The sequence below is a fragment of the Aptenodytes forsteri genome, unplaced genomic scaffold (genome assembly GCF_000699145.1).
Source record: "Aptenodytes forsteri isolate BGI_AS27 unplaced genomic scaffold, ASM69914v1 Scaffold15, whole genome shotgun sequence".
Taxonomy (NCBI): Eukaryota; Metazoa; Chordata; class Aves; order Sphenisciformes; family Spheniscidae; genus Aptenodytes; species Aptenodytes forsteri.
Window position 1 is genome coordinate 17,884,668 of NW_008795129.1, and position 26,920 is coordinate 17,911,587.

A 26,920-nucleotide genomic window follows, 5' to 3' on the forward strand; every position below is an offset into this window, starting at 1 on the left:
TTTCTTTTCTGTCATTCCCTCATTTTCATTTTTTTCCTTCTATCTGTTTCCCACCCTTCTCCCCAGGGTAGGATTTGCTTTTGCCCCTCAGACCAAACGTTTCTGAACTCATCACATGAGACAACCAGCAAGGAAATGACTGGTAAAGAAACCAGCTTTAGGAATTGGATTAATATTCCTCTCTTTTTTTTTTCTTTCAGATTTGTCACCATGAGCCTCTTGTTGTTTGAGTCCATCTGCGTTTTCCTGCTTCCCCAAGGTATGTATAAAGTTGTCGTTTTGCACCAGTGGTTTCTGTCTTGGATGCTTCTTGTCTCTGACTGGAGTTCTTCGTTCCCAGGAACAAGAGCTGAATCAGTGCCTCTCCAGGAGGTTTACGGATAAACCTCTGAAACAGTTTCACACAGAAGGGGAGAAAATAATACCTGGAGAAACAGCTTTTCTGAGAATTCAAACACATGTGACTGATTTGTATGTGAAGAGTCTCTTTGATATGGGAAAATCTGATGTTACTATTATGATATTAAAAGTTCATTTCTCCAGTGCAATTATTTGGTGTCTCCAGTGCTTATGACTGTAATCTTTGGAGCCTAAGCCTGGTCTAGCTCTTGTTCTCATGCTGCATCCCTGCATGTGGTGAGCAGAAGGACTGTCGTGCTGGAGTCAGGTCCTTGGCATTTTTCATGCTCTCTGCATCCCGGCTAGAAGGAATTTCCTCCCACAGATACACTGCTGTGCTGTGTCACCAAATTAATTTTTGCGAGTGTGAAATCTATACAACAAAACAGCATTTTTGCTGCTATAGGTTAAAGCCTGCATGTCTTTTTTTTTTTTTTTTTTAAAGGCAGTTTCTAGTGTTGATGGGTGATTATCTGTTTGATCCCACAGTTTTACTGGTGTTGGGTATACAAGAAATTCATGCTGACCAGGAGATGATCGGCAAGATCTCAGCTGCTGGCCAGTGTAAGTTTGTTATTTAAAGCAAGTCTTTTCTATTTTCTTTTTTTTAAACAGTTTCTAGTGTTGATGGGTGATTATCTGTTTGATCCCACAGTTTTACTGGTGTTGGGTATACAAGAAATTCATGCTGACCAGGAGATGATCGGCAAGATCTCAGCTGCTGGCCAGTGTAAGTTTGTTATTTAAAGCAAGTCTTTTCTATTTTCTGAATTCCTTCTTTCTTTGTTTTCCTTGGGGTTTTGGGGGGTTGTTTGTTTTTTTTTTTATTGGACCCCATTCGGTCCATAAAGTCCCCAGCAATGCTCTGGCAAGCACAGCATTGTGGCTGTTTCTGCCCTAGCCCAGCTTTTACCCTCATTGGTATTAGCTCTTCTGGGATGCCAGCCTACTCTGTTTTTCCCAAATTGGCTATTTGCCAACCAGCTGGTGTTTCAGTCAGTTCCTTCAGAGCCTGTTTCAAGCAATCTTGATTTAAGGAGCCATGTTTAATTACAGACTTGATTCGCGATCAGACCTCTCATGTAGCTGATTTGTTTGGGCTGTAAAGCCAGCACCAGCCACAATGCTGTGAGTAGGGACGACTGGGCTCTGACTGGCCAGCAGACCATGTTCATCTACAGCTCCCTTGACGTGCATGCAATTGGTTACTTATAAACTGTATCATGCATTTTTCTGCTAGCCTTTATTTTCTCTTGTCTGTCTGTCAAGTGATAAATCACATTTTTTGCTATGCCAGGCACGCCCTCCAACCCCATCCCATAGCACCATGTGTTCAGCTCAGACTTTCCATCCTGATGTGCTGTATTTGGACGTTTCTCACTGATGCATGTCACCAAGAGCCCTTTAGTGGGCTGCAGACATCCCGCTTACGAGTCTCTTCCGTGGCTGTGCACCAGTGCGGCTGCAATACGGAGATCCCCACTCCTCGTACCACTGAACTCCAGAGCAACCTGAAGACCATTTCTCCATGCTGAGCCCCTACTGGGGTGGGGGCACAGCAGTTTTCTCTGTGCATGCTTGGGCAGGCAGCCGTGGTCAGTGACTGCAGGCGAGCACCCAGGTTGTTGCATGTCCACATTCAGATTGGTTGTGAGGGCAAGGCTGACAAGCCGGGACGGTGCTAGCAAGGAGGCCATGCTCCAGCTCATCCCCAACGCAGTGCTCCAGGGCAAGGCTGGTTGCCCTGTTAGAAGAACCGGTGACCCAGAAGGGAATGCTTTACAACTTTCAATGCCTCGCAATCTGGTATTAGAAAACCCTAATTATAAATCCAGGTTTTTGCTAGCAGGAATGATTTGGAAAAAAGTAGTGGTAATAAAAAGATGATGACAATAATGGGGATAGAGAAAGGGCATGGGCCAAAAGGGATCTTAAAAGGTTGGTGTGCTTGCTCCCTGTATTGAGCTTCTGGATTCCGTTTCCCTTGAAGTTGGTTCTGCTAAATGCTGCAGAGGTGACTTTAAAACTTCCATGTAAATGCTTTGAAGGTGTCTCTTCAGAGTCTGCAGACTGCCTATTTTTTTTTTATTTTTGTCAGTGAAATTATGGGCTTCCACTGCAGCATAAGCACCTCAGGAACTTGTACTTGGGAGCAGTCGTGTTCATGCAGGCAGGGGTGATACAAGGACACATGTCTGAAGATGTGATAAAAAGCAGATTTTTGTGAAATGTGTTTCTGTCAGTGCCTCAGAGCTGTTCAGAGAGTTTGTGTTGAGAAAAATAAGAGCATGTTTTGAAAAACGTGCTGCAGATGAAACACATCTGGCTCTGTGGGACTCCGTACGCTTTGCAAATGCCTTCTGGATTTGCGTCCGTGCCTTGCGCTGAGAGAGGCTGCCGGTCCCACCAGGCACAGCCACCTCTCCTCGCTGCTCACGCCTCAGCGTCCTTGCTGGGAGAGTGGCTCTCTCTGCGGTTAATGATATCGCTGCATCGGCTCATTGGAGTTGTCAGTGTCATGCTTCCACTGAACTGCTAAAGCCAGGCTGAGGACCTGAAATCTAAGGTGAAAGTCTTGCAGACTGTGAGGGCTGAACTGGCGATGCTGCAGGCCAGAGCAGGAGTGTATGCAGGCTTTGGCTTGTGATCATCGGGCTGCCCCAGTCCATCCTTGGCAAGTCCATTTGTCTGGGCTTTCTGCTGTTGGCTGTCTGCTTCCAGAGAGTGAGACTAATAAAGTGCAGTTTCACAGTGTATATCTTTTTCTCCTAGTGATGCAGTGCTCGGCCTCATTAGATGTCCTTTTCCTCTTGGACGGCTCCTACAGCATTGGCAAAGGAACCTTTGAAACGTCTAAGCTCTTCGCAGGCAAGCTCTGTGATGCCTTGGACATCCATCCAGACAGGGTGAGTGTCAGGAATGTCTCGTTGTAGTTTCAAGCAGGTTGGCAATGTATGGAAAGGCCAGTGATAACGTGCTGAGTGAAATTGCAAAATTCAACCTAGCAGCTACCAATGGGCCAGAGTATTTATTCAGAAAGATGCAATGGAATTTTGTGAAGCAGTGGAGTTGGAGGACACTTCTTGATTCTTCGCAGATTTTAAGCAGTTCCATTTGGTCTTGAGAAAAGATGTAATAGAATATACGTAGAATAGAACAGAACATATATAGATTAGAATATTCTATTCTGTAATCTTTCAGGTTAAAGATTATGATTTGAGTTTTTTTACTGATTTTTATTTTGGTTTGGATGCTCGTAGTTTAAAATGGTTGGATCTTTTTGTTGTTTTTCCCTGGAAAGTTGCAGAATTAGTCTCTGGGAAGTTAATTGCCTTTATGTACAGATGTAAATGATACAGTCTGCTTGCCCTGCTTCTCCTAGAAGGTCTCTATTCCAAAATAAGCCAAAAGGGCTGAAGGGAAGGAGTTCATTGCAAGGCACCAGCTACATACCGAGGCAATTGGGGATCTGTATGCTGCCATAGGTCTCCAAGGTGTCATTGCACTCCCCACCTGCTAGTGGTGCAGTGCACTTTAGTGCTGATGCTCACCAGAGAAAAGCAGAGGACTGGCCAGCTGGGACTGCCAGCCAGAGTCCAAGCAGCTGGTATTTACAGATACTCAGTATAAAACACACTAAAATAAACAGACAGGCATGGCTATACCAAATTCTTTCTTGTCCATTCCTATTCCTGACCTTGACTCAAAGCAAAGTCTAATTTTGGGTGCTGTGTGTCTGAAAGGAGCGATGGGAGCTGCACTGCTACAGTCCGGGCTCCCTCAGGTCTTACCTGCTCCCTGGAGCCAACCTCGAGGCACCTCTGGGCCTGAATGACACATCACAGGGTTTGTCTGAGGGGATTTCAAGCCAGACCCAGCTGCAATTCCAGCTGTGCATCCGGTCCCACATCACACTATCCCTAGCCAGGGGCCTTGGAGCAGGCTGGGATGGTTGCTGTACTTCATTCCCTGCTGGAGCCTTTCCAAATAGATGTCAGGTTTTTGGGAAGGATGTGGCAGGGACACGAGGTCTCTGTGTAGCAGGAAGAAGAACCTGAGGAAGGACAGAGAGTGCGTCTGGGCCTGCTGCGGCTTTGAGGACCCGTGGTTCATGCCTGTTTCTCCAGAGAGGTCTGGGAACAGAGGAGCAGGAGCAGGTCTTGTGTTTGCTCCTGGTTCCCATGACAGGGATGCTTAGACTCGTACCTAAAAACCTCCTCCAGACCAACTACCACCACTGCTCCAGGTCCTAAAATCGAAAGCTGCTGCTCTGCCCCTGTTGTAGGGTCCTTTGAAAGGTGAAATCACCATTCCCCTCCATCATTTTCTCATCTAAGAAATCTTTCACCCTTCAGATCTCAGCTTACAGCCACACAGCAGAGGAAGGTTTCTGCAGCCTGGGCAATGATGGTAAGGAGTCACAGTGCATGTTCGAGGCTTTGAGAGATGCTAGGTGGCTCAGGTTAAATGGGCATTCCCTTTTTGTGGCTCATAGTAAATTGACTGAAAGTAGAGTTCTGCATCTAGGAACCAACTGCAATGTAGGCTTAGGCAAAAGAATTTGAACACTTAATATTTGCAGATTTGGTGGGTTGTTTTTTTTAAATACCATCCTTCCCCTAGTGTTTCTCTTAATCCTTACATAGACTGGGCTGAAAATCAGTAGCCTTTTCGCCTTCGAAGTTGTCACATTCCATAAAACTTCTTGTAAGGCTTCAGTGAAATATTCTGGATGTGTTGCCCAATACAGACAATTTAGTCTGTCTGCATTTTCAGGCATTTTCAACTATAGAAAATTATTTTAGAGGAGGTAGTGGAAAAATAATTGGTTTGTGTTGCCTACTGTGCTCAGTGCCAGAGGGAGCTGCTTTTAGTAATGGAAAGATTGTCTGCCCAGTGTATAAATGGCTTGGTATAAAAGGTGTTATTTATAAACTTACCGTCCTTGAGGCTACTAGCTGCTCTGAATGGATAAATATAGATCTTGAGCTGCCTGTAACTGCAGCAGAGGCTCCCGTTGTTTGCAGATGAACTTTTTTGCCTTGTTTATAGTCTGTATAGGTAATGCTGTGGTTTATGCTCTTTTTCTCTTTTTTGAAGTTCATTTAGATTGCCAGTAACTCAACATGCAAAACAGTGTTTGTCTCAATACAATATAGTGCTCCCAAATCTGTAAATTGATCAAAAGTGTAAAACTCTCACAGGCACCTTTCATAATCTTTAACCTTTTCTTTTAGGTCCGCGTGGGAATGATACAGTTTAGCTCAACTCCCCACCTTGAATTCCCACTGGATTCGTATCTAACCAAACAAGAAGTGAAAGAGAGAATCAAGAGGATTGTGTTCAGGTCAGCTTATTTTACAGCTCTTCTCTTTTTCTGGGCTATGAGTGATCTCTGGACTGAGAGTTTTTTGAGGTCCAGACATCTCCGCCTCTGCTATGCATACACCAATGTGATGCCCCCAGGGAGGGGGATGGATGAAGACTGCCTGTAGTCCATAATCCACAGTCTGCTAAAGACATGCAACCTGGTCTGTCTTTGTCAGTGAAAGTTGAGAGGGAAGAAAGTTTTCAGTGTCCACTATAACGTGGTAAATAGGGGAGAGTTTCCCATGACCCTCCTGGCAGGTTTTTCTGACCGTTTGTGCCAGGCAGTGGGTTACATCCATCCAGGGAAAAGCAAGTGTGAGCAGAGGCAGGACAGTGTGCAACTTCATTTTTTTTTTTTAGTGGTTACAATTTCCTTTGTCCTATGAGGTAGTGAAGAATTGCTGATCCCTAGATATCTGCGCATGTGTGTCTGCTGAATTCAAGAAGATCAGGTTTTCAGACAGAAACCTTTTTTCTTCCTGAATGTTAAGACTTGGATGTCTTCCCATGACCTCAGGAAATGGAGCCAGAGGTCCAAAGAAACATTCTTCTTAGAGTGTCTCAAAATCCAAACTTTTCATCTCTGAGAAATACATTTGTATCTACAAAGGACCTGACAACCACCCCAAAATAACACTTGTTTTGATTATAGGTGAGGTACTGGTATGGCCTGCGGGTGTCTACTCTTTCTTTAGTTGATCTGCATTAGGGCTAAAGTTCAGCTCGACATTTCTCATGGATGTCTACTGCTCTCCACATGATGTACATATTGCAAGCAAATGTGATCGCTTTTGACTTTTTCAAGCAAGATCAATTGTCTGGGTTTTGTTGTATTGCTTTTTACAAGTTTATCAGATCATGAAAACCTCTCGTGTAATGTTACAGGAAAAACTCACCAGAAAACATGATATACTCCTCCTCTTTGGCTGTTGCATAAAAGTCTGTGAGAGCAGAGAAAGCGAAGCAGTGTTTGGTGTCTGGCACTGAAATTCCTTGATGACAACACATGGATGCTGACAGATCGAACAGAAATAATGACCTTGTGCTCGGCTGTTTCATCTAGTTTAAATAGAAAGCTGACATTTCAAAATAGATAAAATAGTTACAGATAGATTCCAGTTGGCTTCCGAAAAAACGGGGTGTTTGACGTTTCCGTTCAGAGACTCCTTGATGTGCTTCTGATGAGCCTTTGGCCAGCGAGGTGTTTTCCGACTTCAGCCCTGTGCTCCGGGCGTGGAGCTGAGAGCACTTGGAAGGAGGCAGCACCAGACTCAAGTGAAGCTTTTGTGATTTATTCAGAGACTGCCAGTCTCTCTCTGTGAATCTCGTCCAAATAGCTTTTGAGTTCATTGGCCAATTTCAACCAAATTTGGTGGTGATCTCCAAAGCTAAATTTCTTACCAATTTCTTTCATACAAGTCCATGGCTGGTTACAGGAGAGAGACCTTCATAGTGCTGTTTTTGAGGAAAGGCAGCAGGTAAAGTCCACATCTCCTTTGGCTTCAGAAAGTCCTTATTGGAGTAATGCCTTAAACACACTTCGTCTGTGTCAAAAAACAGCGAACCTCCAAATGCAAATCAATAAGAAACCAAATTTAATGAGCTTTGGTGCAGAGACTCTCTATAACTTTTTCAAATCCTCAGGGCTCACATGGGCACAGCTTACTGAGTTCATCAAGATTTAGTCATCAACCTGACGATGCACAATGTTTTCCCTCATGCACAGCACTTTTCACTGAAGCATCTTACAGCTACTGACATCTGGTCAGGAAAAGGCAGATTTGGACATGCTATGAACACACGGTCATTGAGTATGCTTTGAAATGGTGGAGTGCAGAGGAGGAAGTACCTAAAGAAAGACGTTCAAAGTGAAAGGGCCTGGCAGGTACTGAATTAAGAAGTTTCTGTGAAAATCAGAGTACACAGAAAAGACTGAACTTGGGCACTATCAAATGCTTTTCTAGAACAAGCAAATCAGGTGCTAAAGCACAGGAGGGATGTTCAGAAAGCAAATGGAGTGTGTTTGTGTCAAGGAGAACATGATGCCTCCAAGAAAGGAGTATCACTTGTGGTTTGTTTCCCCTTGGTTGCTCTGGATGGCAATAAAAGCAGCCCTAAAAGGCAGTCATAGGAAGTGATTTATAGCACAGCTTCTTGGACAGAATTAGAAGACAGATGGAAATGTCTCCTCTGATCTAGTGGCTTAATTATCAACAGGTCTGGAGTGTGTTCCCAGTGAGCTGGGCTCTCTCTGGTATCAAATGTCCAGTCAGAGACAGCACATTACAGACCTCTCACATTGTGCAGATGGAGAACTACCAAGAAAGGAGGAGGCAGACTCATGTCCATGCAGGATTTACCCCTTTGAGATAAGCAAATGTTTAGCCCTCCAACAACAAAAAGAGATAATGTGTTGTAGGCAGGGATCAAAGCTGGCGACAATAGCTGAAGAACTTGCAGTGCAGGTTGCCCTCGGTTTTTACAGGGGATGAAAGGCTTTTGCCCAGCGTGTTGTGTTGTAGCAAGGTCTTAGCCTGGTGATGACTGGGTGGGGAACATAGGTGGTTGATGTGAAGCTTGAGTTCGTTGCATCAGGTGGCCGGCAGCAGGGTCTGGGGTGCCTGGGCAGCCTAAGTCTCTGAGTGTGGGAGGGAGGTAGGAAGTTGGGGCAGATGGGACTGATTTCACCCAGCTACCTTGGGATCCAGCTGCACAGCCTACCAAACCTCATCCTGCAAGACAGGTGAGACCATGTCCTACCTCCTCTCCAAGCTCTCCGTTATGTTACGCATGGCTTTTACTTAAATAAAATTTCAGTGTTTGGCTCACGATGTAATCATTCCTGCTTCAGCCTGACAGAGATGATCATTTTATATAAAATTTTGATGACATTTCATGGTACATGGAGCCCAGTCTTGACTAGGCATCTCTAACAGTCATTTAAAGTTAAGTCTTGAAAGCAGAGGACAGTCCCTGCCCCACAGAGCTTACTAGCAAGAAATAACAACTAGAGTAAATGTGTAGCCCATAAAAACAACCACACCTTGTCCTTCACCTCCTAGACTTCTGTATAAGTATAGCACTCCCCTTTTTTATTCCCTTCTGCTTTATTTTCAGCACCCTCTGCAATGAGGGGCTCCTTCCCAGTTCACATCCAGTATGCCATAATCAAAGAGACCCTAGCGCTGTGCAGACACTGGCCATAATCTTATGGGCTTGCCGTGAGCAGCTCTTCTCTTGGGTGCCAGAGGGGCCTCTCTTTTCCCTCCCCGGGCTTTGTGCTGATGTGCAGCATACCTCTCACAGACAGCTCCAGTATCTATGGGCTCAGCAGGACAGCCAGGCTCTTAGGTTAAGGAGGCATCCATCAGTCAGCAAATCTCATTCTTTAATAATCTCACAAGAAATGAGTCTCAGGATTTCTAGACCGTCTTTGACTGAAGCTGTTCTCTGGCAAGCTGTAGCTTATTTTCTACTAAAATTGCCTTCAAGTTTGCTTTTCCTTAGGAGTTATTGCAGAGATGCAAGGCTTGACGTCTGCCATTCCCTAATGCTTAACAGCAGCCCGTTTTACTTGCTGATTTATGTCACCACTGGAGTGTGCCCCCTTTGGCATCCTAGTCCTTGTGTGGGTTTAGTACTTTGCTACTGGGAGGATGGCTGAGTATTGAACTAATCACTTTCTACCTCAGAAACATCTCATTCTCCAGGGCAGAATTCAAGGGCTGTCAAAATATTGAGGTAGCTGGCTCCTGTCTCCAAAACAAGAAGTGTGGGGTACAACTTGTGTGAACATCAGTGGCTGGTGCACTTTCCCTATCATACCAGCACTGCTGGCAAGCAACCTAACGGATGAGGGTATTGCTTTTAATTGAGTTTAGCATGGGTTTAGACAACTAGAGCATCAGGTGGCTTTTCTTAATGTTTACTTTCCTAGCATAAAAGGTACTGGTGAAGCCCTGAAAAAAGCATGCCTTGTGTTCGGTCCAAGTTTCCAGGGATACACTAAGAAGCTTTCAGCATTTGTATTTTCAGGAGCTTTACTACAGGATGGACAAATGACTTTTTGTAGAAAATCAGATTAACCTGCAGATCAACCAGTGAGAAAAAGGCAAGGACTGTCTGCACACTGCTGGACTGCAGACTCTCGGTTATAAGCTGGGACGTATAGCTCCCTGTCTTAGCTCTTGGTCCAAGAACGGCAGAAGGTCCCATGGAGGGAAAGGTATGACACAGGACAAGAATTTATAGCATGTTTCTGCATCACTTTGAGACACTGGTCTTCATTTATTTTGCCCGCTTGTACTGCGTTTCTGACTGGAATACAAGAGGTTGTTGTAAAACAGCTTTTCCACACAACTCTTAAAGAAGTGACTGCAATTTTCAGATGGAAAAACAGAAGCAGTTGAGAAAGCTGGAAATAAAACTCAAATATCCGAGAGCTCTGGTTCCTCCTCCGGTTGCAGGAACTCTCTGCTGTGTGTTAAAAGTCTTCTGGAGACTACTCTGGCTTGGAGAGGAGGGAGGTAAGGGTGGATAGATGGGACCTATGGGTAGGAAGATGACAAGAATGGCAGGATTAGACATCTCTGTGGGTGTGTTCTGTGGCAACAGGCAGAAATATGCTAAGTTCCCCACTACCAGAGAGTGGAAATTTGGAAATCAGGTGGTAAATTCAGTATCGGGAAAAGAGCTTTGATTTCTGTTTTTTTGATTTTATCTCCCTTTGTTCTAGAGGTGGGAGCACAGAGACAGGTCGGGCTCTGAAGTACATTCTCCACAAGGGATTCCCTGGTGGCAGAAACTCAAGTGTCCCTGAAGTCCTGATCATAATTTCGGATGGGAAGTCCCAGGGCAGCACCGCAATGCCTGCAGTGCAGGTGAAGGAGAGACACATCACGGTTTTTGCAGTGGGAATCAAGTTTCCAAGGTAGGAAACTTTCCACAAAGTTGGAAATGGAGGTCCAGCTAGCCAAATGGCAAGTCCTAGCAAGTGAGGGATGGTCTTGTGCTACATTTGAGTTTTGGAAAGAGAAAAGGGGAATTTGTGGGGTAACACAGGCATGGAGGAAACACTAATTTGGTGGCTGGTGTAGAAGGAGGACCAGAGCTGGAGAAGGAAGCTCTTCCACTGAGTAGAGCTACACTACTGCCTGAGACTAAACACACCAGGATCTTGAAAACTGTTGGAAGGGTGCCATGGTTCTGCATCAGCTATTTGCTGCACAGGGTTTGTTTTGATACTCAATTCTTTGGGGATGACTAAGGGTCTTGTTACACAAGTGCTTGAACCCCACCTTGCTCGGCAGGTGGGAGGAGCTGTATGTGCTGGCTAGTGAGCCCACCGAGCAGCACGTGCTCTTTGCTGGAGATGCTGACGATGCTGCCAACGGTCTGTACAGTACCCTCACCGGCTCTGTCTGCAGCGCCACCACTCCAGGTAACCCCTGTCCTGGCTCCTCCTTCATGCCCATGCTTTGAGCTTGGACCATGTCACTGCGTGAGAAAGATGAGGCAGTGTCAGAAAGCCTATAGGGGAATTAGCAGGTGTTGCACTTCGAGGTAACCTGCTTCTGGTGCCCAAACTGGATGGCATGCTTGCCAGCTACCTCTCCAAATACTTGCAAGCTGCAGGTTCCTAAATCTTTCTGTGTCTCTGTTCACCTCTAAAAGTGGGAATATTGGTCTTGCTCATGTCATGGGGGATAGAGGGATAAGCACAGTTGTTCTAAATCTTCTAATGGACTTGGCTGTGTGTTAAGGGGAGGCCACCAGGGGCTTGCAAGAAATAGAAAAGATAGAACTAGAGTGGTCCAGAGGTAGAAGAAAATCAAATACATGAATGATGAAGCATCACAGGGGCTGAAAAGTTGTCATTGAACCCTGAATTCGGAAGTGCAAGTTTTACAGTAAAGCAAAGGAGGCTGAATAGTGAGCACTCCAGAAAGTGGGGTAGGCTGGTGAGCTTGTTGACAGAAAATTTCTCTTCTGGGGTCTCGTGGCTCTTTGAAGCACAGCCTGGTCTGCTGTTGGCAGGTAGATGAGGAAGACTAACCCATTTCAAAATAGTGCTCCACTTCCATACAGACCTTGTCTCTTCAGGCAATTGATCCTAGTTTGCATTTGTTCTTTGCCACAGGCTGCAAAGTTAAATCCCACCCTTGTGAACGCAGGACCCTGGAGACTGTGAAAGAGCTGGCTGGAAACTATGTGTGTTGGAAAGGCTCAAAGCAGCCAAATGCAGTGCATGCATCGCTGTGCCCTTTCTACAGGTGAGTTGGACACCCACATCTCTAAAAGTGAGTGGGGCTAAGATAAGATGAGAGATACAGTAATGAGCCTTTTATCTGACCTTGACTCTTTACTGGGGTGAAGATCCCTCAGAAGACTGATGCAAACATGGTCTCTAGACCTAGGAAGAGGACTTCCCTGCTCTGACCATTGGCTGATCTGAGAAGCAAAGGGTAAGAGGAGGAGCTGAGACAAAGAAGCAGAAGATGGTTAGCCCAAGAGCACCATAAATATTATAAATGGAGTTGTGATTAGTTTCCTACCTGCTGAACTGAGATGCTTTGAAATTTACATCTCTGTGCCAACTCTGCGCTGCAGAGGGTTTCTAGGTCTGGCTCCCTGTGTTGGCACTAGTTCTGTTTTCATCCACTCAGGCTTTCTTCCTTTCAGAGAAGCCCCTTTTCCTTTGCTTGGCTGCCCTGGGGGGCTTGGGAAGGACTTTCCTATGGAGAGGCTTCAGTCACTGGCAGAAAATACCCCCCAGTTATAGTGCCGCAGTGCCAAACCGGGATGCACACAAAGAGCTGCATTGTCAGGCCAATGGCAGTGAGCTGCATGAGGGAAATGTTCCCTTGCCCAGGGAGAGGAGACTGGAGCTGAAAACCAATAAAGCATGTCAGGTCCTTCAAATAATATTGTCCCTGCAGTCAATACAGCAGGAGAAATGCTTTAAAAATGAGCTGTGAAGGGAAAGGCAGCTTCGTGCTCTCTTTGCTGATAAAAAGAGCTGAGTGAAAGTGGTGTTGTACAGAAATTGGTAGGGGGGATTGTTTTTCCTTTGAAGAGGTGCTTCATGTGTTTGTTTTAATACCAGGCAGTCAGATTAATGTTTGAAAATCACCCCAGAGCTGGGCTGTGCATTGATGACCTGCTACATAGATATACTGGGCGATGATTGTATGGACAATTTCAGACATGTCCTGATGGCTGTGAGCATTTCCAGATAGTTGTGCCTCGGAGCCAATGTGGGAAAGCAGAGCAGCTTGTGGCTTGCTTACGGCATCCCAAAAGTGATGGTTTTGGCCACAATTGCTGCAAGTTTGAGCAGCCCTAATGCAGAGCACTGGAAGATTAGTGGCATGATGAAGCTCCAGGTATTAGAGAAATAGAAAACTAATTAACAGGGATGAAAGTTTAAAGCAGAAATCATCTCATCGTCAGGAACCAACGTTAGCTGCCTTCTTACATGTGGCAAATATACACTCCTGCTCTACGGTGGGGGGGGTTCATATCCCCTTAGGGCAGGGAAATGATGAAGGTAGTTGAAAAATCCCACTGGGAGGCACAGCTGAGGACTGAGGATTTCTTCCCAGTCTAAACCTTGCTTGTCCACTAGTTGTTACAGCTGGATAAGTTAGACAGTAGAATGAATATTGAATAAGAAATTCTCACTGCTGTAAAATTTTCTTTTCATTCCAATTTAGAGCAAAAAGTTTAACATCATCTCTGTAGCAACTGAAAAAAATAATCATCCGGAGTTTTAAAAATACATCCATAGTCTTTAAAAAAAATAATTCCGGAGTTTTAAAAATCCATCCATAGTCTTTAAATGTAAAACATTATAGTAGAATTAAAAAACAGAAGAGTAGATTTGGTGAAATGATGTTTTTTCTTTTGCCATCCCACTCAGAATGGACATTTTCTTTTGAAATACTTGTTTTGAAAAATTGTGTTTTCAAAGGAAAATTTGTTCCATTTAAAACACAGTAAGGTCAACCTTGAAGATACCTTGTTAATCTTTAAATTCATGATAGGTTTTATTCTTCCTGTTTCAGATGGAAGAGGGTCTTGATAAAACACCCATCCAGATGCTTCCGAACTGTATGTCCAGGTAGGACTTAGCCTTTTTTAAAATTGTATTTACAAAGCAGGAAAGGTAATAACTAAGGAATAAAAAGGTGGGTTTTTACTCTCACTTCTAAAAATTTTGTTCTGAGTGAGAGATTGTGATCCTTAGCAGGAAGTGGATATTATGTCCCATTTTTTTGTCTCATGGGTATCTATGACCAAAGTTCTTTTGGATTAAAATATCTCCCCGTCATTTCTCCTTCCACTTGAGGAGCCAGTTAACCCTCATCTGCTCGTGTTCCTGGGGCAGAGGTTTGCACTGCTTCCCAATGCCTGTGGGGACTCACTGCTCTCCAGCTGGGGGAGTATGCAGTGAGATGCCTCCGCTCATTCACTTGGTACCATGAACATCATCAGTTTAGCAGTGAACCTGACACTTGCTGATTGCCAGCCTGTTTTTGTGACTGTGGAAATAGCTATGGTCCTTGAGTTCTGCCCTTAACCCCATCCTTTTGCTGGTTCACATGACAGTGGCTTTATTTTCTTTGTCAGTACAACATTGTCCAAGCAGCAGGCCAGACTCTGATCCCTTCATTGCTGGTGTAAATCTGGAAGGGCTGTATGAACTTCAGCAATTCTGTATTTACACGAACATAACTTCATTGGCATTATTCCAAAGCAAATGAAGTGAGGTCACAGTCTGGTTTGCTCTCTTCACCGCTGCCTGTTGGAGAGCCATCCCAAAATGAATTTGCCATGGAGGTGAGTGAGGGTGCACATGGCCCTGCATTAGTTCAAACTCTGCAGCAAGACAGACGAAAGTTTGACCCCTTTTCCACTAATGGCGATGCTCACACTGGCACAGGATGGGAAGGGGCAGGCTCCCTGCTAACTCCCTGTCTTTCCCTTCCCTGGTCCCGTTTAGACCCTTGTGACTCCCAGCCATGCCAGAACGGGGGCACGTGTGTCCCAGCGGGACTGGACAAATACCACTGCCTCTGCCCGGTGGGGTATGGAGGAGACATCCACTGTGGTAGGTGTGAACCTGCGCTCTCCCTCCTTCCTTCTCGGCTGTGTCCTGCCTTTGTGGTGCCTGTGCATGGCCACAGGGACAACTGGGGTTGGGCTGCAGCCTTTGGGCTTTTCTCTTTTGGGAGACAGGCTGAGTTTTCTCTCATGCTGGTTATGACTGTGTCAGGCCCAGTGACTGGGTCTTGCTGCTCAGAAACCTTGTGGATATGGAGAGCACCAATACTGACAGTCTCACCCTGGCGTGGCTGCCTTTGTTTCTAAATGTAGGTGCCACGTGAGCAGAACAACAGAGAAACTGGGAGAGACACAACAGGGTATGTCTGTTGGTCCCCTCCCTGCACACGTGGTCCCAGGAGGGAATCCTGATTTTGGGGATTCAATGTAAGAAACCCAAGAAGGTCCTGATCTTCAGAAAATGCTTTGTACTTACTTCCCCCAGAATCAAGGCTCCCACTTTAAAGTGTCTCAGGGTGTTACAGATGAGGGTCTGGTACTTGAACTTTCTCCTTTCTCGACGTTGTACTGAAACTTGGAGTGTTTTCCCCAGAGTACTAAGAGAGTGGAGTTGTCATTTCTAATTTGAAGTTTGCCATCCAAAAGTCCAGGAATCCCCCCAGACTCCCATAAATATTTCCTGTCTCTAAAGGCTTATGTGGCATCCAATCAAAATAAAGTGCACTCCTGGCACAGTTGTCCTCCAGCTCATGCCATGTCTGGCAAACCATGTAGGTTACTGGATGCAATGTCCCTTCTCCACACCAAAGGGCTTCCAGCAGGCCCCAGCTGAGGTGCTGGACGTGCTTGTCTTTTTGTCCTCCATATGACAAATTGCTGTCTCCCTTTTCAGGACCAAAGCTGAGCCTTGAGTGCAGCGTGGATCTTCTTTTCCTGATGGACAGCTCAGCGGGGGTCACGCTGGAAGGGTTCCTGCGCTACAAAGCGTTCCTCAAGAGGTTCCTCCAAGCAGTGATGGGCCAGGACTCGCCAATGAATGTGGGGGTGGCCCAGTACAATAACGATGTCAGGATACCCATTGAGGTGGGCCAACACAAGGATGCATTCAGTCTTATGAAGAGCATTGATTCTTTGAATTTCAGTGGAGGAGGAACCCTGACAGGCAGAGCCCTGCAGTACGTTGCACAGCAGGGTTTTAGGAGCACTCCAGTCTTTGCAGATGTACAGGATGACCTCCCACGCGTGGTTGTCTTGCTCACTGACTCCAAGTCTCAGGATCCAGTGGCAGAAGCTGCTAAGTACGCAAGGGACCGAGGCCTCTTCTTGATTGGTGTAGGCAGCAGCTTCGTGAGAGCAGAGCTGACCAAGGTCACTGGCAATCCAAAGCAGACAATTATCTACTCAGACCCCCAGGACCTGTTCAACAGGATCCCAGAGCTGCAGAAAAGAATCTGCAGTGTGGACAATCCTGAAGGTAAGACTGTGATATGGGCATTGCAGGATGAGTTTGTCAAACCATGAGGAGGTCTTCTGAACTCCATCGGGGGGGAGGGAAGGACAGAAGGATAAATGTTCTTGTTTTTGTCAGTCACAGATCCAGGGACTAACCTTCCATCACTGCTTTTTATGATGGGTCTCTATCTATTGGTGTGAAAGGGTCATAGATCACTCTTCACAGTCAGTGATCAGCAGTGATGAATTTTGCCCACCATTTCCCCCCCTGCTTTTTTTTGGTCAGAAAGGAGTACATATATACTCTGAAAAATACCATGTTTGCACTCTTTTATCCAGGCTGCCAGGCACAGTCTCTTGATTTGGCGTTTGCGGTGGATGCCTCGGCTGGAGTTGGCCTGGAGAATTTTCTGCGGCTGAGGGACTTTGTCAGGAGCAGCTTTTTGCACTTCAGCATCAACCGGGATGTCACCCAAATTGCCCTTGTTGTCTATGGCAGCAGAGCTCACACTGTGTTCTCTTTGGACACCCACACGAGCTATTCAGCTCTCCTCCAAGCCATCGACCAGGTGCCTTTCCTCGGGGACTCGGCCTCTGCTGGCAGTGCCTTGCTGCATATTTATGGTGATGTGATGACAGTGCAAAAAGGAGCAAGACCTGGAGTCAACAAGGCAGTGGTGGTGCTCACAAACGGAGGCGGCGTGGAGGATGCAGCTGCCCCAGCTCAGCAGCTGAGGGACAATGGCATCTTGGTGTTTGTGGTTGTCACTGGGGATGCACAGAGGGACACGCTGCTGAGGATTACTGGGTCTCCGAACTACCTGGTCCACATCTCCTCCTATGAAGACCTGCAGCATTACCAAGACCTTATCATCGAAAGAATCTGTGAAGGTGAGAACATCCCATCCTCGCTCTTTATGCTGGTGCCGCCGGCTGGTGGTAAACTTTGTAAAACAGGCATAGCGGGGACTTTCTTCTGTAGCCGTTTTTATCATATGTTTTCTGATGCTTTACAGAGTGAGCTTAATATTATCTTTTGCATTGTACAGATGGGGAAACTATGGCATAAATACGTGGCGATTGTCCAAAGCATTCCTATAGGAATAGGAACCACCTTTCTTAAGATTCAGTCCGGTGGGTGAGACTGGTCTTAGTGTGACTGGCTCTTTAGAGCCCTGCCAGGTCTAGGTTCTGCCTTCCCTGAAAGAAAAAGAAGTTTGCTCATTTTCGGATGTTGCTTTAAACCCGTAGAATTTGCTGTGCATTACTGTACCCCCTGCAGTGTTGTAGGGGGGGCTTAAGGGGACACGTTTCTGCAGCCAACAGTGTTGGTCCCTGAGTGAGGTCTCTGCTGTCTTGTTCAACAGGTTTGTGCCCACATGTTTGTGAAGTGGTGGGTCTGAAACCTCATCACTCCTGTTCCTCCTTAGCATCCCACTACTGAAGTTACCATGCCGGCTCTCAAGATTTTGTTTGGGTTGCACAGGATTTAATCCTAAATTCAGAATCTGTCCATTTTGAAGCCTTCAAACTGTTAAATTGAGGCCTTCAGACAACTTGTGATTAATTTTATTTGCAGGACCAAATCCTTATCTCCAAAGCGTTCAAGAGGGAAGAATTTTCAAATATTCATGTAAAAGCTCATGTTTGTGCAAAAAAAAAAAGTGCACTTTCTTCAAAACTTTGAGTCCTGAGGGCCTGTCCCCAGCTGGGAAAAAATTGACTCAGATACCAAGTTTGAAACACTTGTGTGCTGAGTGTGAGTGCCTATATTTGATGGAAATCAGCTATTCAGAAAGGATAGCAGCCCTGGTTTGCAGACATTAGTGGTGGCAAAAGTACTTCTAGTTAAAATGCCATGCCTTGTTTTTCATTCAAAATAGTCCGAGTTTAACATTTAGCTGTTTGCTTTTGTTATGTTTTAACCCGTTTGTAAGATCAAAAGAAGCAGCATATTGAGCTTAAGCACAATCAAAGGTCCTTTTCATCTCTGGGCATGCCTGTTGCTCCTTCAGGGTTAGAAAGAACTACAGTGTCATCTCTTTGGGGTGAGGAGCCAGTCTCCTGGCAGGCTCTGCAGATGGTTTCTACCTGGAGCTTTTCAATGTGCTCATATTGCAGTGGTATTTTCAGCTGTGTTGTTACAAAAACAATCTACTGTACCGTGAAATTAACTACAACGCCACGGATGAAGGGGAAGAGACGGCAAGGTTCAATGAGTCAGGGTAATAACATATCATTTCCTGAGACTGAATTGCTGCTTTCATTTCATGTGCAGGTAATCACTGTTTGTACTAGATAGGCTGGGACCAAGGGTGATGTAAAGATAAGCCTTTCATTCAGTCTTCTACTCCAAGTCCAAGACTCAATAACAGAATCATTGTCTGTGAAAGGACTTTAAAAAATTTATGACTCATGATAAAAGTATGTGAAAAACAGATTCTGCCTCTGGACACCTGAAATATCGTAGTTATTCTGAGGCTGAGCTGAAAAGAGACCAGAAAAAAATGATCCAGGCTTTAGGAGAAAAGATCCCAAGCATTAAATATATATGAATCTGATTAATGGAAATACAGACTCTTGGGCTTATCAAAGGGTGTAATCCCTGAAGTGCAAGAAGCTTATTTAAGATGATACTGTGTTAACAGTAGGCTTGAGTTCAGAGAAATGGTGCCTGGGTGGAATAGCATGATTTCCCCAAACAGGGACCACGAGGTTATGCTGTGGGGCAGCCGTGGAGGGAAGTGGTGGATGCATGGCATGTGGAGCAGAGCACCATGGAAAAGCTCTCTGGGGAGCAGCCAGAACCTGGAAGATGAGTAGTGGGTCCAAGAGGTCCCTCCAGCTTTCGTTGCCAGCGGCTCTACCACCCTACGATGAAAGTGAAAGCGCCTGTTCCTAGGGATACACTGTCAGGCAGGACCCCATCTGGATGTCTCATGACAACAAAAATGTTGTTGAACCAAACTTGGCTTGATACAAAATCAACAGAAACTGTCAATTGAGATGTCTCAGATCTAGGATTTGACTGTCAAAAAAGTGAATTTCAAAGATAATTTTGCTTACCTTAGGTGTAGGTTGAGAGTTGATGTGCAAACTCGGATGTGTGAGAATGAGTACAACATGCAGTAAGCTGTAGTAACTGTCCTGATGGATAGCAATAGAATTTATATTCTTTCCTTCTCCCCCTTTTCCTACTCTGTCTGTGTGCTTTTTCTACCGTGGAGCAAAAGGCAAGGCTAGGAGGTTCAGACTCTACATCACGTAGTTGTTCAGCAGAGGAATTTCTCACCCTTACCAATGCTGTGGTGGAGTTGCCAGCAGACTGGAAGCAAATTCCTCTGGGATGCTGCTACTTAACCTAACGTATTCACAGCAAGGCAGCATGAAACACTGCCAGCCCTGCTGACAGCTGGGCTCTGCTATGTTAAGAGGGTTGGGATAGCTGTCACATACTTCACAAGAACAGGACTAATAACAACTTGGGCCATGGTTGCAGGCTTTTCTCTCAAACCTCCTAGAAAAAAGCCTGTAAGTTTATCTTGTGTTGTTTTCCATTCGTGCCATCCCTGCTTCTCAGCTGACTTCTTGTCCTTTCTCCTCTCTGATGTAAACTCAGGTCCTCTCCAGGGCAAATGGGGTTTGAACTTCAGTGGTGTTTGGGGTTGTAAACAGCTTGGAGCAGGGCATGTGTCTTGCTCTGCATTGGCAGTGTCTGGATCTGGGGGGGTTTAGACGTGCTCATGTGTTCTGTGCACAGCTCTGAAGATGCTCCATTTCGCTTTTCTTTGATATTCAGCCTAATGTGACGTCACTCTTTTAAGCTTTATTAGGAATATTAGCCTCTAGATCAGAACATTTAGTAAAGCCGTTCTTCTTCCTTTTCTCTAGGTTAAACGCAGAGGAGCTTGTCCTCTGTATCAAGACAGGGTCGTGAGCTTGCACCTTCTGCCATGTTAATGTGGTTTTCCCATCCCATTAGCCCTAGATGACATTTTCTAAAGTCTGGGATATATGCTGTTATTTTTGCAGCATTCCTGATGGACGTGGGTCCTAGCTATTAACACTCTGTAGACATGTCTGAGCCTTCTGTTCTGTTTGTGTTTGTTGCAGAAGCAAAAAGCCCCGTGAACCTGTGCAAACCCAACCCGTGCATGAACCGGGGCGTATGCATCCTTGGGCCTGGGAGCTACCGGTGCGAATGCCACGGCTGGGAAGGACCCCACTGTGAGAGCAGTAAGGATCAGCAGATGGCAACTGCAGCAGATGTCATCTGTTCTGCCCCGCCCTTCTGAACGGATCCCACATCTCCACCTCTCCCTTGAGCAGAGATGTGGCTGTAACTCTTGGACAGCTGTTTGGTGGCCAGGTCTTGGTGCTGATGTGGCCTTTGTCACATGGAAAGTGGAGAGGTTTGGGCTGCTGAGGGGAACAAAGGCTTCTGTCAAGAAGCTGTGCCCTGTTTTACACATTCACTAAGCAAGTTGACTGTGAGAGGACCCCAAGAAGGTCTAATAATTTTGGTAATCTTCTTCCACTCTGTTCTGTTCCTCTTTTCCCTCTGCCCTGCTAGAAGAAACAAACCCTCCTTGACTCCCCGGGGTGGAAAGCTCTGGCTCCCTTTTAATGGGAGGGAGCTGTCTCTGTTGGATTGTGACTCTCTATTGCTTTCAGTGCTTTCCACGGTGCAAAAGCCTCCCCATTGCCTTCCTCCTCTTCAGCAGGGGAGCAATGGCCAGGAAGTGGTGAGCCTTTGGCTCCCTAGAGGTGGTCCTGTGCCCATAGTGAGAAGTTCTCAATTAAGTGCTTTTTTCCCCCCTACTATTGTGCTCTTTACCTGAGCCCAGGAGTTCTGACTTCCACCCCATGGCCTCTAATGTCTGTCAGCTAAGGCCAGGTGGGTGCTTGTTGGGTTGTAATGGACTGAGCATGAACTTATTCTTTGGTCCTAAAGCCCTTATCCCACGTCTGTGTTTCTGTTCTGCAATAGGAGTTCTCCGGGGTGATTCTCCGAGATCCCTGGTACTTCCTCAGCACTCCCATGTGCAGCAGAGTTCAAGTGGTTTGCAGCACTTCTCCAGAGCTCCCTGGCACACCAAAAGGCATGTGGATCAGAGACACTGACACGGATGTGCTGAGTGCTCCAGTTCTCTGACTGGGAGCCCTTGTTGCCACTCGCAGGCACGATCCAGCAGGCCACCCCTGTCCTTGGCAGTGATTGAGTTGCTCCAGCACAGGGACTGTGCTGAGGCCATTCCCAGTTCCTGCATTGCACAAACTGGGCTTCCCAGTGCTGTCTTTTTTAATTGAAGTAAATATTTGTGTTTAAGTATTTATTATTGGCATTTTGCATTTCCTCATTCAGATTCTAGTGCTGTGTGATTTTTTTGTTTTTTTAACAGACTTCTTGAGACATCTTTGAGGTAGTCTGAAAATATGTAGAAGTGAGCAATTCTGAAGCTCCTGCTGAAGGGGGATAACGTAGATTATGCACTGGCAGCCAGGTGCTGGAGTGAATGGCTTGATACAGGCAGGAAGGCAAGGAAGAGGAAGGAGAACCCGTTATGAGCCTCATTCTGTTTTGAGTTGTAGGAAGGAGAACGCGTTATGAGCCTCATTCTGTTTTGAGTTGTCCATGCCGCTTTCTCCTCTGAATTTATTTGGAGTAATCTAGTATGGTTTAGCTTCACGGGCATTTTGTAGCCACGTATTTTTGATAAGGAGAGGTTTGAAAAGGATTGGTTTTGCAGGAGCATCCAATGGTTTATGCAACTCCAAGGCAGAGCTGTGACAGTCAGTGTGTGTTGCTGTTTTTAGTAGGTGTGTTGGCTATTTTTCTCCTAGATTTGACCCAGGTCAAATTCAGTTACCTGTGCTGCAAACACACCAGGTAAGGCCAATCCCCCAATCATTTCCAAACAAATGTCTGGGCTCTTGTAGTCTCTGGATGGAGTCATGGTTTGTACCATCCCGCTGGTCTTTGGACCTTAGTCTATCTGCTTTCAGGTTTAACTCCATTTGTCCTCTCCCAGCCTCACACTTAATTGTCAGCCACAGTCTGACCCAGAGGGCACAGGACCAGGACAACCTCCTGAGCAGCTTGCATAGGTGCTGGGAGCAGAGCATGGCAGGCAACGTGCAGGTCAGAGGAGGAAGAGGCCTGGACTTCTCCTCCCAGATCTCATCCACCCTTTCCTTTCTCCTCCTCCTGGCCACCTCTTCGCTCTCTGCTTTGCCAGTGCATGTTTTTCTCTTACTCCTTCTTTTTTGCCCGTTCCAGGTCAAGTCTCACCTCTTCTTTTTGGTGCTGTTTCCATGGCTTTTCTCCAGGCTAAACAGTCCCAGTTCCCTTAGCCGCTCCTCATAAGACTTGTTCTCCAGACCCCTCACCAGCCTCGTTGCCCTTCTCCTGGCCACCTCTTCGCTCTCTGCTTTGCCAGTGCATGTTTTTCTCTTACTCCTTCTTTTTTGCCCGTTCCAGGTCAAGTCTCACCTCTTCTTTTTGGTGCTGTTTCCATGGCTTTGAGCTTTGCCATGTTGCTTTGCTCTCCTTTTGGAGCTGGCTGGAGAGAACAGGGTGCTTGTCCTGGCCTGAACCCGGATGGATATGCTGAATGGCATTTCTGCCTCCCCTTGTTGTTTTAAGCCAATCTTGTCCTCAGCGCAGCAGAGGTCTCTGCAGCACAAGCTGGGCCTCTGGTGGGCTGTGATGGCTCACATGTCTCCAAAGACAGTTTGGCCACATGCCTACATCCTTCAGAGCATCAGCCTCACTGGATCACTAATCTATTTGCCCATGAAGCTGTAAAATTTACATAATTGCTCCCCCAGGGCCTGTGATTCACATTGTCCTGTTCTCTGCTGCCTTTCCCATGGCATCCACCACCTCAGGAGAGCACGAGCAGCTCTGGACAGGGCCGAGGCAGAGACATTAACTGTGACTGCAGTGCTTGTGAAAATAGCATCTGTTGTTCCCAGAAGAAGAAAAATCCCTTCACCCAGATGTCCTGGCCCTGTGTTTGAATAGTAACATTAGATGTACAAAGAGAGACACAAATTACTCCGCAGGTTCGTTGTCAAAAGAAGAATGTTCTAAAGCACTCTTGGGGGTGAAAGCTGGCACTGAGACAGAAGCAGCAGTGTTGTACCTTGTGGGAGAAACCAGGCTAGGAGAAAGGAGAATTTCCTTTCTTTTCAATGCCACTTTAGTAGATTGTCTGTGTCCTTCGGTCCCTAAGGCACAGCAAAATAGAGGCTTAGTTGAAGGGCTGACATTTGGGATAGAACGAGAAACTAATCTATTAACGTTACTTAGGCATAGCTGTAGCTAAGCATTGCCTCTGCTGTAAATCTGTCAGTCGTCTCTTGTTGTAGGGAGAATGGGCTAGATCAGACTCACAGCTGACATCCAAAGACATAGTTTGTATTTTATGGTGCAGAAGTGCCCATGGAGGTGGCTGGATTCCAGTCAGACTGCTCTGAAAACTCTTCCCAGCCTCCCTGCGCATCCTCTGTTGTGTGAAGGATCAGAGAGACAGTGACGTCTCACCCTCGCTGCCCCGTTATGTCGTTGGGTTTGCAGCTCCCTGCTGGTTTCTCTGCTATAGTTTGTCTAACAGCATCGTTGGTTCACTCCTCACAGGCCTTTGTCCTGTGCAGGATCGGTCTTCCCTCTCAAACTGAAGCATATTTACCTTGTCGGGCACGCAGCTCTGGAGCTGGGACGTGTTTTCCTAGCCTCGTACAGGTGTTTAAAGCCTTTTCCTTGTATCTCTGCCGCCTGCAGGATAGTTTGTACGGTGCTGCTGAGCACTTTACCTTGTGGCAAATGTGGTTTGGATGTAATCTTTGTTTGTAAGTAAGTTCTTTTTATTTTATTACATCGCTAGTAAGTACATTTTTAGAGTGCATGGGCTTTACTGGGACAAAGGATGCTTGCCTGGGTCCTCAGTTGGGGGGAAACCCTGCGTTTGTATCATCCTGCTGGTTTTTTTAAGCACAGATAGACAAACCTCTCTGTGTGATTCAGGAACTGCAGACTGAAATCTCATGCTGGAGACAACATTTTAATGCTGGATGGGATACATCTAGCCCTGTGCATCAGTTTCTCAAGTATGAAAGACTGGAAACTCATGGAGGAGTTTCAGGAAAGCTAGTTCCCAAAATCCAGCTCTTAGCCTCTGGGTGCATGTGGCTGAGGTCTCAGTGTCTGAAATGCCCCAGGGATCCCTGTGTGTCAGGCATTTACATGTGCTGCGACTGTGACCTTCCTCCTACATGTGGCTGAATGCTGAAGCCTTGGATGGTTGCTCAGACGTGCTCTGGCAGCAGCAGCACCCACCAGCTCTCCTTTTGTATGGGACAAAGCACTTTGCAAGGTAAGGAGGTGTCAGGGCATTGGGAGGAGATGGGAAAAGCCGAGCTGATAACAGGATCAGGATATATGGGATGGTCTTGGAGAGACCTGCTGATCCCATCGGCAAGCAGGACATTGCTGAGCTGTTTTCTTTTTGTTTTGTTTTTCTTTTTAAAAATTTGGGTTGAAGATCCTGGCTAATTTCTAGGCCCTTTCTCCGGCAAGTTTTAATTAAAAAAGAGTAAGTGGCCTGGGTCTCTGACATGATCCCTTATTAAATTCACTCTCACAGACTTGCTTTGATTCAGTCAGAAATACTTAATGAGAACTTACTTGCTTACCTGATGGGAGCTCATTCTGTTAAGGCTGGGTCAATGTTTGAGCCTGGCACAGCCACTGGGGAGGTGGGGTCCCTGTGAAGCCAGCACTAATCCTGTCTGGCATCAGGGCAGCACAGAGGATGCCGTCTGTGCCAGGTCATCGTTAGATGTCTGGGCTGTTACTAACAACGGAGCTGTGGATTACTCTCGCTCTGTAGGATTGCTGGATGAGCCTTGGCTGGTTGTGGGACTTCAGGGGAGAGCCTGTTTCTCCTTTAAGAAACTGGGATTTAAGTAAGTGCCATGAATTTTACACCCTTTAGTCTTACCTTCCCTCAAAATCATGCCTGTTTGCAGTGAGTAAATGTGCTTGGTGCCTGTACTGTAAAGGCTGCAGCAGGGGAGCTGGGCTTTGGACCTCACTGTGCCCCCTTCCCTGGGCACCAGCACCCAGGGCCAGCCTGTGAGAGCTACCACAGTGCTGGCACCGGGTCTGCTGATGCTCTCCTTAAAGCCAGCTGGCTTCTTCAGCTTGCTAAAAGTCTGCAATCTTATTCTCTTCAGTACAAGTAAATTAATTTGATTCATACCCCCAGACAGCTTATATAAACATTCAGGCCAACTTCTCCACCAATAAGAGATTATTTTATTTTTCTTTAAAATCTGGCACTTATGTCATAGTTGAAAATCAAAAAGTGTCCACTAGCTCTTTTGATGTGCTAGGCAGGCTGGTGGGATCTCCCAGTAGCTATTGTAGGGTTGCTCCGTGTATCCAAAGCAAGAACTGGAGGTACTTAAGTGAGAAACTTGCTAAGAAAAATGGTTTGTAGCAGCAAATTTCCTTCCAGAAGAATATGGGCTTCTGCTTATGACGCACCGCAGGCCCCATGGTGGCCCAGCTGCATTGTGCACAGATGAGAATTACAATGGGAATAACAAACAAAGCAGTAACAATAAGCATTAAATTGTGCATTTTCCTTCAGTAGCAGTAGGAGCTCTGCCTCCCTACACAGCCATGTCTTTGGGCCCAATCCTTCAGTGTGGTATTTTGTGGGATGGGACTGCATTGGGTCAGGCACAAGGACTTTGTGGTGCTTGGATGAGCAAGCCCTCAGTCTGGGTGCAGCCATGACCCTTGGCAGCTGTGTTTGCTACCAGGATGCTCCATGGGGATCGAAAGGCAGAGGTGTGCTGGGGATAGCTGGAGCCGATACTGAGGTGTTTTAAAGCAGCCATAGGTGATGGACAGTGCTGCTGGGAAAGGACAAAAGCAACTGCTGCTGCCCCAAAACCAGCAATCCCAAATCGAGTTGTTCTTTTGGGATTCCTGGTCTCAGAGGCTGACAGGACACTAAGGGTCTTGTTGACAGGTTTCCTAGGAAAGGAAAGGGAGCAGGACCTTCCCCAGGACTTTGTGCCATAGCTACGGTGCCTTTCCAAGCTTTCTGCGGGAGTGGTACAGCCACTGAAAGATATTTCACAGATGTATCTGGTTTGGTGTCTGTTCTGTAAAGACTGGCCTCAACCACTTTCTTTACTAACTCTTTCAGCTAAACCCCATCCTGGTTTTCCCTTCAGTGACTGCAGCAGGCACTAAGCGTTGCACACAGTTGCTATCTAGTGGCCAGAGGAAGGTAGTGAATGCATTTTTCTCTACTGGTTTTGTGCTAGGACTGTGCTACTGAGATACAGGCAGGAATCTGTTACATGTATTCATGCAAATTGTCAGGGTTCTTGCTATTTTTCAGTGGGTTAGCTGTCCGAAAATTTTTTTGGTTGATGGTGCAATCACTATAGAGAACTAAATTACTTAAGATATAGTCCATTGCAGTTGTAGGCTGCATAGCTAAGAGACTTTGTAGTAACTAACAGGGGTTTGATGTGCTTGAAATCTACTGGAAAGTAGAGCAGGGACAAGCCACATCATTACAAAGAAAAAAACATGTAACGCAATATA

The 26,920-nt window shown here is 46.1% G+C and overlaps 1 protein-coding gene across 1 annotated transcript; it reads left to right on the forward strand.

Annotated features, from left to right (window-relative positions):
• Positions 1 to 210: 210 nt before the first annotated feature.
• Positions 211 to 21,411, forward strand: VWA2 (von Willebrand factor A domain containing 2). Its single transcript, XM_019471647.1, has 13 exons — positions 211 to 259; positions 889 to 963; positions 3,172 to 3,305; positions 5,637 to 5,746; positions 10,505 to 10,699; positions 11,079 to 11,209; positions 11,909 to 12,041; positions 13,836 to 13,891; positions 14,774 to 14,881; positions 15,728 to 16,309; positions 16,627 to 17,178; positions 20,401 to 20,523; positions 21,278 to 21,411. Exons 1-13 carry the CDS (start codon positions 211 to 213, stop codon positions 21,409 to 21,411), a joined length of 2,382 nt encoding a protein of 793 aa, XP_019327192.1.
• Positions 21,412 to 26,920: the final 5,509 nt, after the last annotated feature.